This window comes from Panthera leo, chromosome D1 (assembly GCF_018350215.1).
Source record: "Panthera leo isolate Ple1 chromosome D1, P.leo_Ple1_pat1.1, whole genome shotgun sequence".
NCBI lineage: Eukaryota > Metazoa > Chordata > Mammalia > Carnivora > Felidae > Panthera > Panthera leo.
In genome coordinates, this window is record NC_056688.1 from 10060165 (window position 1) to 10076242 (window position 16078).

The window sequence follows — 16078 nt, forward strand, 5'->3', positions numbered from 1 at the left end:
AGGCAGAGCACAAGCTGGGGAGGGGAAGACAAAGAGGGAGACACAGAATCTGAAGCAGGCTCCTGGCTCTGAGCCATGTGCACAGAACCCGAGATGGGGCTTGAACTCAAGAACCGTGAGATCATGACCTGAGCTCAAGTCAGACGCTTAACCAAATGAGCCACCCAGGCGCCCCTATCCAATTTTCAAATGCACTATTCTGTGTTGCCTCCTTAATCAAAAATTACCAGTTTTCCTATTGCCTGCCAAATGAAGTACACTTTATTCTAGCATTCATTTCTTACATCAACTAAATCTGGCCCTAACCTACTTTCCTGATCTAATCTCCCACTACTTCCCTATACACATTTACATTCCAACTAACTAGCCTGAAAAGTGCCCCAGATGCTTCCTTATCTGTACCTCTGCCTGGAATGCAAGTCCTCTGTGGGGAAATAGGATCTACTTACATAAATAGGTTAGAAAAACGCTTAGGGCATGAAAACCACCACCACGGAGTGAAAACGCCTGAAGATAGCTAGTAAGATATTGTAATGGGATCACGAGTAACTTGTTATATACTTGCAGGAAATTACATACCATCTGACACCAATATACTATTATACTTTGATGACAAACTCCACTTGCCCCCCCAGACCCTTTGCTTCTTACACACACAAGTTAATCATTACTATCTGATTGTTTTCTTCACGTTTACCACATGTGTAAGATCTTGAGCGCTCAATAAATACAGAGATGAAAGGCCTGTTTGGGGATCTTGTCTCCTCCTGGATGTTAGCCTCTCTTGTGTTCAATTCTGCATCCACTCTCTTGCTGGACAAGAAAGAACTCCATAGTCTGTGACAGTCCTCCTTGCCTAACAGTCCTCCTGTCACATCGCTACTCTTGTTTTAAGATCCAGCTCAAATGCTACCTTGTCCATGTACTAGGCACCATTGGGGATAGAAGCAAGCTATAAATCACATTACCTGCCCTCTATTCATTTATAGTGTATGTAGAAAGCTAAGCAATAAATGTACCCATAAGAGATCTTTGTTCTTTACCCCACTCCCCAAACTGTTATGCCAGTTTTCCCATCCCCGTTAATGATACTTCTGTTCTTCCAGATCAAAAACCATAGTCAGTCCTGCTTGATTCCTGTTTCTTCAGCCCCCCACCCTTCACCCATGCACATGTAGTTCATCAGCAAATACTTTTAAATATTACTCAATCCAACAACGTCTTACCATCCTGGTCCAGGTCACCATTATCTCTGGTTGTGTTACTGTAATAACCTCCTAATATGTTTCTTGGCTTCCATTCTTGCCTTCCCACATGTTTTTCTCCAAATACAAGAATAAGACAGTTATTTCCTACTGAGTTTACAATATAAGTCCAATCTGTGGCGACTAACTATTCATTAACAGGAACATCCATTAATTAATATTAGAGTACTCCATCATTCTGTAGAGTCCTGGGCTGAGCCAATGGGCTGAGCCGATCTCCCAGTGTCTCTTAGAGATGCTTGTAACAGAAGCCTCCAAAATATAGGAGGACTAAGTTTACAGTTGAGAGGCTACTAATGAAGAAGACTAGTTTGCAAGAAAGAACAATGGCAGAAGGAAAATGGGCTTTAGAGTCAGACCCAAGTGTGAACTCTAGTTAATCTGACATTAACTAGTTCCATGACTTCAACAGTAGTCAACCATGGAATAAATATTATAATAATACCAATACTAATTATGGAGCCTTTCAACTTACCCAAGCTAATAAATGTTGGTCTGACTCCAAAAACCACTCTAGTAAGTTGATGTAATGATGTAATACAATAGGGTTAAAGGAAGAGGAATTAGCAGTGTGGAAAATATAAGACACTCAAATTCTACTGCATCTTCAGCAACAGAGCATCTAAAGTACAAGACAGTTTTGTTGTATTTGTTTTCCTAGTCATTTTTCAACATCAAAATACTGTAAACTCCAAAGGTCACCAGTCACATTATAGTCTGTTAAGTTTAAGTGACAGAGCCACAAGTTTCTTTTTTACTTTTTAATATTTTTAATTTCTTTTTATTTTAGCGAGACAGAGTGCATGAGCAAGGGAGAGGGGCAGAAGGAGAGAGAGACTCTTAAGCAGGCTCCATGCTCCACGTAGAGCCTGACACAGGGCTCGATCCCATGACCCTGGGATCATGACCTGAGCCAAAATCAAGAGATGGATACTCAACACTCAACCCACTGAGCCACCCAGGTGCCCTGAGCCACAAGTGTCTCTAGAATCAACCAACACTGGCCAAAGTCACAAGGTTAAAGATTCTACAAAAAACACAGTTCAGAAAAGACTACTAGTTATAACTTGGTCTTTTTCATTGGCATCTGCACCCATACCCACAGCCACGGGGATCACTCTGGAAAAATGAACTTACTAAACTACCGAGGTATTACATGTAGTCTTTGCTGAATCTCTTTCCTAAGCTGCGACTGCATTGATGACACCTGTTGCTGGGGGAGGGCTTTGTCACACGTCTGGTAAGTCAATCTATAGCAGAGACTGACCTGTTGAGTCTTTGGATGCTGAAAACGACTGAGGAACTGTATGGATATGACAGTGTCCCGGGACACTGCTCGGGCCACCGTGTGAAATTCTAGTTCATCAAATCCTTTCTTCTCATCTAACCAAAAACTAATATCATGAACATAGCATGGAGGATACAGGGAGTAGCTTTTAAAGGGTTCTATACTCCCAGAGACAAAATTTTTCAGGAAACGGTGATCAAAGGTCCACAGCATCCTCCAGTCAGAGATGCCCCAGACAAGCATGGCTAGTAGGTCCAAGTTCATAGACACAAACATAAAACACTGGTCTTTGTGCTTAATGCCTGTAGCAGATGTGACGACAGACCCAATAATCAGAGCCTTGGCACAATCTGGGCCAAAATTAGGACGCTTCACATTAATAATATACTCTTTGCCATTTGGTTGAAAGACAAATTCCACTGAACTGCTCGGCTGAGAGCCCTCCAGCAATGTGTGGGTGAGAAGGCTATCAAGAAAACCCTTCAGGTGCTCCAGCAGTGACTGAAGACAACCATCCTTCAGATTTTTATTAAACCCGATGACAAATAAAGTCTCATGAAATGCTGGCATTGTGAAAGGCAAGATGCGGCACTTCCGAAAGACAGGTCCGCTGAGGATGTGCAGGGAACCTGGGACAAAGTCTGGTGCTTGGATGACAGCCTGAACATGAACTAGGAGAGAAGGCCTAAGGCAGACCGTGGTTCGGCCATAGCTTTCTTCATGAGCTTCTTCCTTACTGTCGTTTCCTGGATCCTTGAGAAGGCTAAGTTCTGAAAACAGCGCCAGAAAGTCCTCCATGTCTTGTGTTGTCCCATCAGTCAGGGACTCAGAATTTGAGTCATCTTCACGGAGACTAATCCAAAAGGCAGCTGACAGAATGTCACAGTTCCAGGAAGTGAGAGCACTAGTGCTTCCCTGTGGCAGCAAAGGGAAGGGACACTTCAGCCTTTTTAGAGGGAAAACTTTGCCCAATTCCGCAATGAGTTTCTCATTAATGGTTCTGACAGGATGACATGAAGGTGCTTCTAGGAAACCTCTGTTTAAGCACACATAAAAATAACTTTTTAAACTTGAAACAATAAAGAGTTAGAATGGATCTAAAATTAAAAGCACAAATAGCACAGAAAAGAATTATCTTTAAGGTGATCCTGAAAGCAAATAAAAAAAACCATCTACCATAATAAATAGAGATATCACGTGCTTCAGACCTCTGACAGCCACGATCCCGATGATATACCACAAAATGTGACAAATTTTCATTCTAAAAAGGTTTGTGTAGGGCCAGACTGACAGGAATTCATAGCATCAACATCATTAACAATTTATATTGCATCCATTCAATATACAGTTGCCATCAAAGCAACGGAGATACAACTAGAGACAGAAGTAACTTCTGGTAAAACAGCAGGTTACCTGTTCAGCTTTCCTACAAGTGCTTCTGGTTCTGGAAAGGAAAACCACCGGCCACCCATTTTGGTCCTGAAGATTCTGGGCTGTGAATCTTCAAAGGGTAAGCTCTGGGTGAAGATATGGTTCAAAGCACCTTCTACATGAAAGGACTTATCTTGACTCCTGGCAAAAACAGTCACCAAGTATGGAGTCAGTGAGTCTTTTCTCTTTCTTTCTCTTCTTTCTTTCTTATTTATTTATTGCCATTTTTTAAAAAGCAAGTATCTCTAGGGACCAAAGCAGGAAATTGGTAGGGGAAAGTCTGCCTATGAGATTTTTTTCATTATTAGTGAAAGAAATGAAAAAGGCTCAGACCTCTGTTATTACTTACCTATATCCAGTGCACTTGTACCCTGGCACAGCCTCACAGCTGAAGGGATGCACGTCACTTAAAATGAATCCCCCCAGAGCTGCCATGGCAACTACTTGCCAACTGTTATGCCATTCTCTTGTGGGCTTATCAGCAGGAGTCCCACCTTGTCCTCTACACAATGCCACATAGACTTCTCCTTCCGGTGCGAGAACATCTTTACAGCTAACGGGGAGGAGGACACCAGCATTTTATCAAAACCAGTTTAAATTACCATAGGAAATAAGCTGTATACACATGCTTTGGCTGTGAAATAATTAAAATCCTATCATATCTATTTACAAAGGTCCACAGACTTCAAACCTGCAAAGGAAGCAGCTGGAAGTAAGAATGTAAAATCACTGTTCAACTCATAACTGATACTCGTGGCTGACCAGGGTATTATCTGGCTTTGTATCTGCAGTGTTCATCATAAACAGGTCATAGAAAGGTCAATATCTGCAAAGTTCCTATACACGATTCATTTCCCAGTTTAGAGAGTTGTTCTTGTAAATTCACTTCCCTTCCTGACTATTAAAATTCTATACTTCAAATACTAACTGAAAATCTTGGCTCTGTGAAAAGTTTCTTGACAACTGTGACCTTCCCCCACCCCCAGAGACCTCCAATAGTATCACATGTTTTGGTAGAATAGTGTAAAGCACAGTTTTTAGTTCACGATAATTTGAGGTAGTTACCATTAATATCCTATCCTGTTGATGGATGAAGAAGCACAAGTATGTAAGGATCAAGTAAGCTTACCCCAAATCACACAATTACTAAGAGGTGGGTGGGGATCTGAATCCAGGCAGTTTGGCTCCTAAACCCATGCTTTTAGCCATTACATTATACTGGCTACCGTTATTTTGCATTATCCAAAATAGGTGATCCTCCCCTTACAGGCCCAACTACTATTTGTACTTTTATGTAACTTTCAGGGTTATATGCCTGCCCTTCCAACTAGATTGTGGATTCCTTTGGAGCTTTATTTTCTCTCTAAACCCATCATAGTAACTTACACACGTATGCCTTATTTCCCAAACTAAAATGTTTCCAGTGCAGTAACTATGTAATGTACATCTTCAACATGTTACTTGTGAGTGCTCTCATTTCCTCACCTCTGGAAAAACTTGGCAAGCAGTTCCCTGTTCTTAGCAACTCCAGCTTTGCGTCCACAGTGAGGAAAATTAAAATAAATCCGATCAAACTCCCTGTGGTGCAGTTCAAAGGCATCTGCCAGCTGGGTGCAGTCCACACCAAAACGCACCTCAGTACCTGGCACGAAATACAGACAGGAAGATGTCTCAAGGCCTGAATCCCTCCCTAACGTGAACCGTACAAAACAACCCAGGTGGAAACCCACAGGCTGCTTTTAGGTAACCGGACGCTCAAATGCAATTAAACGCCCCGCCCATTCCACTTCCGGCCCGGCCGGCAGCGGGGCGGGGCTTCGCGGAGGGGTTTGCTTCGCTACCTCGCTCGCGCAGGCGCTGCAGATTCTCCTGGGCCACCGGATCTCCGGCCAAGTCGGCCGGGCGCTGGAGGCAGGTGGCGGTTACACTGGTGCTGTCTTCCAGGGTCTCGCTCAGTGCCGCGGCGAAGGAGAAATTCCCCTCCCCAACCAACAGGAGGCGCCGAGGGGCCATGGCCTCAACGTGCTCCCCTCTCGCGTCCTCCGAGGCGCCAGTTTCTTACGTCACTTCCTGTGGGGGGGGGGGGTTGGTCCCCGTCGGGCCGCCTCTTTTTGCGTCGCTGATTGATGATGCGCCGGCAGCGTCTAGTGGTTTTGACAAACTGGTACAGCGACTGGGAGGGAGGGGGATGAAATAGCTTTGAGCGCAAAAGTTAGACACGGACCACCCTGTCTCCTCATTCCGCACACCCTTAGGAGTGTCGCAATAAATGCCTTTTAGCCCGAGGCTGCCCTGAGCGACTTCGTCACATCTGCATGAGGTCACAAGCAATCACTAGCGCAGAGGGGCAGGCCCGGGGCGAGGCGAGTTCGGAGTGAAAGAAGCGCGGCGGGGCTGAGGTCGAGAGGTTGGGCTGTGTCCTGCAGGTTACTGTCAACAGAGGGTTTTATAACAGCCTTCCACTCGTCCGAAATGGCTGCTGCTCACTCTCTCTGCTGCTCGGGATTTCTCCAGGTGCTTCTATCTCCTACCTTTTTTTCATTCAAGAAATACTGAGTGGCTGTTACGTGCCAGACCTTGATGGAGGCTAAACACATGGGTGAATAAGGTGTGGCCTATGATTTCACGGAGCTTGTAGTCTGGCGGAGACTGCACGGCAAAAGAGGCAATTCTGCTACAGCGGGAAGCGATGCTATGAGTGGAGTCACCGAAGGTTTTAGAACCTTACCGAGTTCTGGGATGAAGTGGAAAGATACCCTAAAGGAAGTGAATTTGAGTTGAAAGCTAAGGGGGAAGTGCACCTGACCTGGATAAAGAGAACTGAAGAGACAGAAGGAACAATATATGCAAAAGATAGAGATGTGATAGAGAAACACATTAGTTGAGTTTGGCTGAAATGTAGTTGGAGGGAGAGTGAGTAGCAGGTGAGACTGAAGCGTTAAGCAGGGGCCAGGTCATATAGAACATCGTAAGCCATTTTAACAGCCTGAATCTTATTCCGAAAACAGTGGCCAGCCACTGAAAGATTTTAAATAGGAAGAGGACACAATAAGACTTTCATTTTCACACATTCTTCCTTCCTGTGGAGAAAGGATTGGAGAAGACCAAGGCTGACGGCAAGGACATCAAATAGGCAACTGTAGCAATAATGGTGACAAGAACTGGTAGTGATCTAAACTGGAACTTGGCAGTGGGGATGGAAGTGAACTGATTAAAAAATCAGTTAAGACTTAGGTACTGAGTGGATGTAAGGGCTTGAAAGAGGAATCAGTCAAAGATAAGCCTCAGGTTTGGGGCCTAGACAACTGAGTGGATGGTGATGTCTGTCCTTATGGCCCCAAGGACAGTGTCACCTTGGTCTACAGTCTGAATACTAGGCTTGTCAGACTTTGTGGGACCAACTACTCTTTAGTCACCATGCTGTTTGTTGACATCAGTGCATGCATCTATCTTCACCAAGGCCCGTAGTGTGAGGGCAACTACCTTCAAAGTTGCACTGTTGGCTTTGCCCCTGCTTGTGGAAAAGTGGCTCGGTGGATTGTAACTCCAAAATCATGGCTTCCTGGCCATGGTGATCTGGATGACCTACATTCTTTCGTTGCTTGGAGAATGGGAAGTGCCGGGTTTGGTGATATCTCTTCCTTCAAAAAAATGGAAGAGCTGAATAAGATTTTCTATCACTGTCCTATGAAATCTTCACACAACACAAGCCACTCAACATCAAAATGGTCTTCAGCGAAGGTACTGTCTTGCCCCCAAGTCAAGGGACCACAGTCACCTTTTGGCCCAAAATAAAAATGGCTAGGCTTTTGCTTCCTCACAAAAAATTGAAATTCAGACATTAGTCATCTGATATGTGCAAAGCACTGTTGACTGGGAGGGCAGGTGTGAAGGGAGAGGGTGTGATAATAAGATACAGGTCTTGTCCTCAAGGGATGTACACGGTTTAGCATAGGATATTCAACACAAACTTCAACACACATTTGAAGAACTCTAAAATACGGTAGAAAGTTAAAGATATGAGGATATCATTGTGTGTGAAACAAAGGAGAGAGAAGTTAACTTGAGGAAAGACATCATGGAAGAAGTGGCATTTGGCCTGAGTCCAGAAAGAAGGAAGCTATCACTTATTGAACATTTGTTGTGTTACCTAGTTTTCTAACTCTCACTTCTGCCTGTTCTCTTTGACTATAGCACTATTCTCTGTCCTTAAACTCTTACATCTCAAAATCTCCTGAACATTTACCTAGTTTTCCATATATATTGGGATACTGAAGGTTTTCCTCTTTTGAGGGTGCCATTCAATATACATAGCCCTCTGTTACTTTTGATTGAAAAGGTAGGTCAACAGATTCATGGACCAGGAAGGAAAGAAACAGAACCACAACTAAATTGGGAGAAGAGCACAGATCCTTAGTAAGGTGTGCTTATGTTATGCTTGGCTGTAGGTGAGAAAGGGATGAATGCCTTTTCTGTGCCCTAGTTTATGCAACTATCTTTTCTGTTTTTGCCTTTTCCCAGAGACAAGCCCTTGCCTATTTCTTTGCAAACCCACACTATGGCAGCATCATTAATGCAGACGGCCATGCTGAAGTGTGGACAGATTGGAATAGTATGTCCAAGTTTTTCCAGTATGGATGGAGATGTACCACTAATGAGAATACCTATTCAAACCGTACCCTGATGGGCAACTGGAACCAGGAAAGATATGACCTAAGGAATATCGTGCAACCCAAACCTTTGCCTTCCCAGGTAATCTAAGCTTCCCCTGTTTCCTTCCGTTAACAAAAGAAATACCAGTGGCCGTTTTAGAGGTAGGAATCTGATAACTTCCTTGCTGAGATCTCTGAGGCTTCTCTGTTCACTGAGGTGGTTGGGAGTGGATAGCAGTCTTCAGCTGGAACTCCTATCATATTTTACTATGAAGTAGAATATTAAAGTAATAAAAGAAGGGGTACTCTTTTTCTCTTGATTCTCTTTGACTTTATTCATCAACATAAATATGTGTCTTTTGACTCAGACTGTCTACCTGCATTTCATTTATCTGCATCTTGCCCTGGAATCTTTCCTAAACACACAAACACATAAAGGACATGAAAGTTAGTAGAATGTAGACTGACAACGTATAGACCTCTAGTCAATCCAAAATATAATAGACCCCATTAGGATTCATGTCATTGTGTCCTTTATTTCCCAGTATTAGGTGTAGACTCCTGTATTTTTAATTGATTACCTTTTCTTTCCAGTTTGGACACTACTTTGAAACAACATATGATACAAGCTGTAACAACAAAATGCCACTTTCAACACATAGTAGGTGGACTATTCTTTACAATCCTTATATTCTCAGGACCTAACTCAGTGCCTGGAACGTAGAAGAAACTCTGATGAAAGTAAACTGAGTGAGTGAAGAAGTGAATGACTGAGTGAATGATTTCTCTCTTTTGTCAGTTCTGACAGGACTCCCTAGACTTCCTTCTCTCAGAAATAAGAGTGAAGCCAATTACTAAGGCTCCTCGTTGTTGACTGATTCCACATGACCTTCCTTCTCTTTTCTCTTCCCTCAGGATTTAAGCGAGAGCCCCACTCATTCCCAGGACATCAACCTGAGCTGGATCCTCCTGGATACAAATGCACAGAAAAGTCAACTTATATGACTAGCTACTCAGACCCTCAAATTGGGCATGACTCTGCATGTGTGTGGAATCCTAATAACTGCCGACTTAAGGAGCCAGGATTCTAAGAAGGAATAAGAGGCTTCATTTTTCCAGAATAGATTGTAGGAGGGAGCATATTCTAAGCACAACTAAGAATCTAGCTGATGAGAGCACAATTTCACAATCTGAATAAAGAAAGCATGGAGAATATTCCCTACCCCCTTTTTTGTTTGTCCTAATCAAGATTTAAATGTCAAATTTAAGTTCGTTGCATCTGCTCTTAGGTCTACATTACGAGGTAGTAGGAGAAGATTCAAAATAAGTATTTCAAATCTGCAACCACTTTGCTCTTCCCTGCCTTCCATTCATGGCAGACCTGCAAAATCCAGCATAAGGTTATGTCTGGCTAGATGCTTCCTGAATGTGAGCCTGGCATTCACAGTCAGTGTAACTTCTTTGTGACCTTAGTGAACATCTCCTCTTAAGAACTAGAAAAGGAAAAACAACTTTTTAAAAATATTATAGTGAATTTAAAACGTGCAAAATTAGAATAGTCTAGTGAACTCCCATCACCCAGTGTGCACAATTTGACCAGTCTTAACTATTCCTATCTACTTTCTCTATTTTTTTAAATTAATTTTGGAACAGATCTCACAAATTATATCATGTTGTCTGTCAAGATTTCAGTATGTATCTCAAAAAGATAAGGACTGTAGGTTTTTTATTCCTTCACAGAGACCATCACAGAAACCTCCTCATCAAACAAAGCTGAGTTTCTAAGCCTGCAGCAAACAAGAGCAAGTTGACAAAATCTTGGAGAGAATTCAAAAGGGGAATGTTGTGAGGGGTAGGGGGTATCTTTAGAGACTTGGGGTTACTTTAAGATGGGTCTTGCAAAGCAGGAACTGGTAGGGATTGAGACAAGATTTGGGACTAGTCCAGGGTTAGTGTGCACAGGGAGGAAAGAGTCTACATTTTAATACAGTTAAACTTACCAATATTTTACTTTTTTATTTTGTTTCCTGTTTATTATGACAATATAACATATGGGAGAGGTCTCCCATATATTTCCTCCCAAACCTTAATTATTTTATGTTACAGACACAGATATGGAATTTACATCATATGTGTATATGTATATAGTTAGGTCGTAACTAAGTTTCATCTTTTTCTATGTGACTGTCCAGTTTTCCCAGCATTAATTATTGAAAAGACCATACTTTCTCCACTGCTCTCCTGTGCCATTTTTATTGTAAATCAACTGTGTATACTTAGACCTCTTGCTGGCTATTACATTCCATTGGCCTGTCATTGCATATGCTAGCTTAGCCACAATGCCTCTCTATCATAATTATGATAATTTTGTAAATCTTAATATCTAATAAATCAGATAATTTCACCTTGTTTTTCTTCAAAAGTGTGTTAGTTATTTTTAACCCTTTGCAGTTCTATACAAATCTTAGGATCAGCTTGTCAAGTTTCACAAAAAGATACTGGTAAGGTATTGGTGGAAACTGCATTGCATTGTTGAGTTATTCTGTCTTATTAATTCTAATAATTCATTGGTATGTGTTCTTGCAATATTAATAATATTTGGCACGTGTTTTTGCACATATATGTGTTATATATTCTATTCTGTTTCCTGTGTATCCAGTATGTTTTTTAATTTGTGGTAAATATATATATAACATAAACTTACCATTTTAACTATTTTTAAGTGTACAATTCAGTGCCATTATGTATATTCACAGTGTTGTACAATTATCACCACTGTCTATTTCCAGAACTTTGTCATTATCCCAAACTGAAGCTCTGGACCAATTGAACATTGACTTCTCATTTCTCCCTTCTCCTAGCCCCTGGTAACCATTGTTGTACTTTCTGTCCCTGAATTTCCACTTATATGTGGAGTTATGTCACATTTGTCCCTTTGTGTCTGGTTTATTTTGTTTAGTATGTTTTCAGGGTTCATCCATATGATAGCATACCTTCCTTTTAAGACTGAATAATATTCCATTATGTATTTACTACATTTTGCTTCTCCATTCATCCGGTAGGGATACTTGGGCTGTTTTCACCTTTTGCCTATTGTGTGTAATACTGTTATGAACATGGGCGTACAAGTATCTGTTTGAGTCCCCACTTTGAATTCTTTTGGGGATACACCCAGAAGTGGAATTGCTAGCTCATATGGTCATTCCGTGTTTAACGATTTGGAAATGCCCAACTGTTTTCCACAGTGCCCGCGTTGTTTTTTTTCCAGTCCTACTAGCAATGCACAACAATTCTAAGTTTGCCACATCCTTAACAACATGTAGTTTGTTCTTTTGGTTTTTGTTTTTATAATAACCATCCTAGTGGGTGTAGAATGGTCTCTGTTGTGGTTTAGATTTACACTTCCCTAATGGCTAGTGATCTTGAGCATCTTTTCATGTGCATTTAGCTATTTCTTTGGAGAAATGTTTATTCAAGTCCTGTGCCGTACCCATTTTTGAATTGAGTTGTTGGCCTTTTTGTTGTAGGAGTTCTTTCTATACTCTGGATATTAATTCCTAATCAGATATAGGATTTGCAAAAATTTTCTCTACCATTCAGTGGATTGACCTTTCACTCTCTTGATGGTGTCCTTTGATACACAAAAGTTTTCAATTTTGATGAAGTCCAATTTATCTTTTTTTCTTTTGTTGCCTAAACTTTTTGTGTCATATCCAGAAAATCATCACCAAAGTCAATGTTATGAAGTTTTTTCCATGTTTTCTTCTAAGATTCTACAGTTTTCACTCTTATAATTAGATCTTTGATCCTCTTGGAGTTAACTTTTTTTTTTTGAAAGAGAGAGAGAGAGGAAAGGAGGGGTAGAGCTAGAGAGGGAGAGAGAGAATTCCAAGCAGGCTCCACAGTGTCAGCTAAGAGTCAAATGCCAGGCTGGAACCCATGAACTGTGAGATCATAACATGAGCTGAATCCAAGAGTCAGACACTTAACCAACTGAGCCACCTAGGTACCCTGAGTTAACATTTTTTTTTTCTTGAGAGAAAAAGAGGTGGGGGGGGTGGTCAGAGAGAGAGGGAGAGAGAATCCCAAACCGGCTCTGCACTATCAGTGCACAGCCCAATATGGTGTTCGATCTCACAAACCATGAGATCATGACCTGAGCCCAAATCAAGAGTCAGATGTTTAATCAACTAGGCCACCCAGGCGCCCGCTGAGTTAACTTTTTCTATGGTAGTAAAAGTCCAACTTCATTCTTTTGCAGGTGGATGTCTAGTTATCTTAGCATCATTTGTTGAAAAGACTGTCTTCTCCTTCCCCTTTGAATGGACGTGGTATCTTTGTCAAAAACCATTTAACCGTATACATGACAATTTATGTCTGGCCTCTGTATTCTATTCCATTGGTCTATATATCTATTTTTGTGGTGATACCACAGTGTTTTTGATTACTGTAGTTTGTAATAAATTTTAAAATTGGGAAGTGTGAGTCTTCCAACTTTGTTCTTTTTATTTATTTTTTAATTTTGAAATTTTATTTAAATTTTAAAGAGAGAGCGTGAGCGGGGGAGAGAGGCAGAGGGGGAGAGAGAGAATCCCACCGAGCAGGCTTCACACTTAGCATGGAGCCCGACACAGGGCCTGATCCCATGACCCTGGGATCATGACCTGAGCCAAAATCAAGAATCTGATGGTCAACCAACTGAGCCATCCAGATGCCTTTGTTCTTTTTAAAGATTATTTTGGGGGCGCCTGGGTGGCTCAGTCGGTTGAGCGTCCGACTTCGGCTCAGGTCACGATCTCGCGGTATGTGAGTTCGAGCCCCGCGTCGGGCTCTGTGCTGACTGCTCAGAGCCTGGAGCCTGTTTCAGATTCTGTGTCTCCCTCTCTCTCTGACCCTCCCCCGTTCATGCTCTGTCTCTCTCTGTCTCAAAAATAAATAAACGTTAAAAAAAAATTTAAAAAAAAAAAAAATAAAGATTATTTTGGCTATCCAGGGTCCCTTGATATTCCATATGAATTTTAGGGTAAATTTATCCACTTCTAAAAAATTATTGAAATTTCTGTCGGGATTGAGGTGAATCTGTAGATCAGTTTATCTAGTATTGATATATTAACAATATTAAGTCTTCTAATCCATGAACATGTGATGTCTTTCCATTTATCTGTGTCTTTAATTTCATTCAGCAATGTTTTATTGTTTTCAGTGTGCAAGTCTTTTGCCTTTTTTGTTAAGTTTATTCCACAATATTTATTTTATCCTTTTTTGATGCTATTGTGAATAGAATTGTTTTCTTAATTTCCTTTTTGGATTATTCTTTGCTAGCATATAGTAATGTAGCTGATTTTTGTGTGTCAGTTTTATATCCTGCAACTTTGCTGTATTTGTTTATTAGTTCTAGAGGCTGTGTGTGTGTGTGTGTGTGTGTGTGTGTGTGTGAAATCTTTAGGGTTCTTTACATGTAAGATCATGTCATCTGTAAACAGAGATAATTTTATTTCTTCTTGTCCACTTGCAATGCTTTTCTTTTTCTTGCCTGATTGCTCTGGATAGAACTGCCAATAATATATTGAAAGAAGTGGTGAGAGTGGACCTTCGTGTCTTGATCCTGATGTTAAAGGAGAGACTTTCAGACTTCACCACTGAGTATGATGTTAGCTATGGGTTTTTCATATATGGTCTTTATTTTGTTAATGTAATTTCCTGTTATTCCTAGTTGAGTGGGGTTTTTTTAAGTTTATTTATTTATTTTGAGAGAGACAGAAAGAGTGCGAGCAGGGGAGGGGCAGAGAGAGAGAAACAGAGAGAGAGAGACAGAGAGAGAGAGAGAGTGTCAAGCAGGCTCCACACTGCCAACACAGAGCCCTATGCAAGGCTCAGTGTCATGAACTTTGAGATCATGACCTGTGCCAAAATCAAAAGTCAGATGCTCAACCGACTGACCACCCAGGTGCCCCCCTAGGTGAATGTTTTTATTATGAAAATATATTTAATTCTGTCCAATGTTTTTCTGCATCATTTGAGATTATCATGGGTTCCCCACTCATTCTGTTCATGCGGTATATTACATTTATTTTTATATGTTGAATCAACTTTGCATTCCAGGAATAAATCTCACTTGGTTGTGGTATACAATCCTCTTAATATGTTGCTGAATTCAGTTTGTTAGTACTTTGTTGATTTTTGTATCAATATTCACAAGAGATATTAGTCTGTAATTTTCTTTTCTTTTAATGTCTTTTCTGGCTTTGATATCAGGGTAATACTGGACTCACGGGATGAGTTAAGAAATGTTCCTTCCTCTTCAATTTTTTTGAAAAAGTTTGACAAGGATTGGTTTTAATTATTTGTTTGGTAGTGAACCCATACCATTGGTGAAGCCATCTGGTTCAGGGATTTTCTTTGCTGGGATGTTGTTGTTATTGATTCCATCTCCTCATTAGTTATAGAAATATTCATATTTTCTATTTCCTCATGATTCAATTTTGGTAGATTGCTTCTAACAAATGTATTAATTCTACCTAGATTTTTTCTAGGAATTTATCCATTTAATCTATGTTTTCCAATTTGCTGGCATACTATTGTTCATAGTATTCTTATAATCCTTTTTATTTCTGTAAAATCTGTAATAACGTATGTACTTTTTTTCTGATGTTAGTAATTTGATTTTTCTCTATTTTCTCAGCCAGTCTAGCTAAAGGTTTGTCAATTTTGTTGATCTTTTCACCAGAACCAACTTTGGGTTTCATTGATTTTCTCTATTGTTTTCTATTCATTTTATCTCTGCTCTAATCTTATTTCTGTCCGTCTGCTAGCTTTGGGACAAGTTGGCTAGTTTTTCCTGGTCCCTTGCAAAGTAAAGTTAGGCTATTGATTTGAGATCATTTTTCTTTTTTAATATATGTGTTTACAGCTGTAAATGTCCCTCTTAGCACTACTTTCATTGCATCCCATGAGTTTTAATATAAAATGGGTTTTCTTTCCCATTTATCTCAAGGTACTTTTAGATTTCTTTTATGATTTATTGCTTAATCCAATGGTTGCTTAAGAATGCATTGTTCAGGGGGCGCCTGGGTGGCTCAGTCGGTTAAGCGTCCGACTTTGGCTCAGGTCACGATCTCACGGTCCGTGGGTTCGAGCCCCGTGTCGGGCTCTGGGCTGATGGCTCAGAGCCTGGAGCCTGCTTCCGATTCTGTGTCTCCCTCTCTCCCTGCCCCTCCCCCGTTCATGCTCTGTCTCTGTCTCAAAAAAAAAAAAAAAAAAAAAAAAAAAAAGTTAAAAAAAATTAAAAAAAAAAAAAAAAGAATGCATTGTTCAGGGGTGCTTGGGTGGCTCAGTTGGTTGAACATCTGATTCTGGTTTCAGCTCAGGTCATGATCTCACCATTGGTGAGTTTGAGCTCCGCGTTAGCTAGGACCTGTCAGTGCAAAACCTGCTTGGGATTC

At 40.9% G+C, this 16078-nt stretch overlaps 2 protein-coding genes across 8 annotated transcripts in view; one reads left to right on the forward strand and one right to left on the reverse strand.

Annotated features, from left to right (window-relative positions):
• Positions 1 to 6220, reverse strand: part of ALG9 (ALG9 alpha-1,2-mannosyltransferase) — a 105553-nt gene extending 99333 nt beyond the window's left edge. For 5 of the 6 annotated variants that reach the window (XR_006194177.1, XM_042907381.1, XM_042907382.1 and 2 more), the window contains exon 1: positions 5826 to 6220. Coding sequence is in view for 5 of the 6 variants with exons in the window: in XM_042907381.1 (XP_042763315.1) it covers positions 5826 to 5997 (172 nt within the window). In the remaining variant the exon portion in view is untranslated. Of the gene's footprint in view, positions 1 to 2166; positions 3590 to 3966; positions 4126 to 4333; positions 4538 to 5469; positions 5627 to 5825 lie in introns of those variants that run through there. The other variant, XM_042907385.1, reaches the window with a different exon arrangement.
• CD1H11orf1 (chromosome D1 C11orf1 homolog) lies at positions 6152 to 9851 on the forward strand. Of its 2 annotated transcripts, none has more exons than XM_042907388.1 (4): positions 6152 to 6498; positions 8506 to 8736; positions 9231 to 9297; positions 9552 to 9851. In XM_042907388.1, the coding sequence occupies exons 1-4, from the start codon at positions 6457 to 6459 to the stop codon at positions 9725 to 9727; spliced, it is 516 nt and encodes a 171-aa protein (XP_042763322.1). In that variant the 5' UTR covers positions 6152 to 6456; the 3' UTR covers positions 9728 to 9851. The 2 variants fall into 2 exon arrangements, with proteins under 2 accessions (XP_042763322.1, XP_042763321.1); XM_042907387.1 differs by having other exon boundaries at positions 6154 to 7725.
• The last annotated feature ends 6227 nt before the right edge of the window (positions 9852 to 16078 follow it).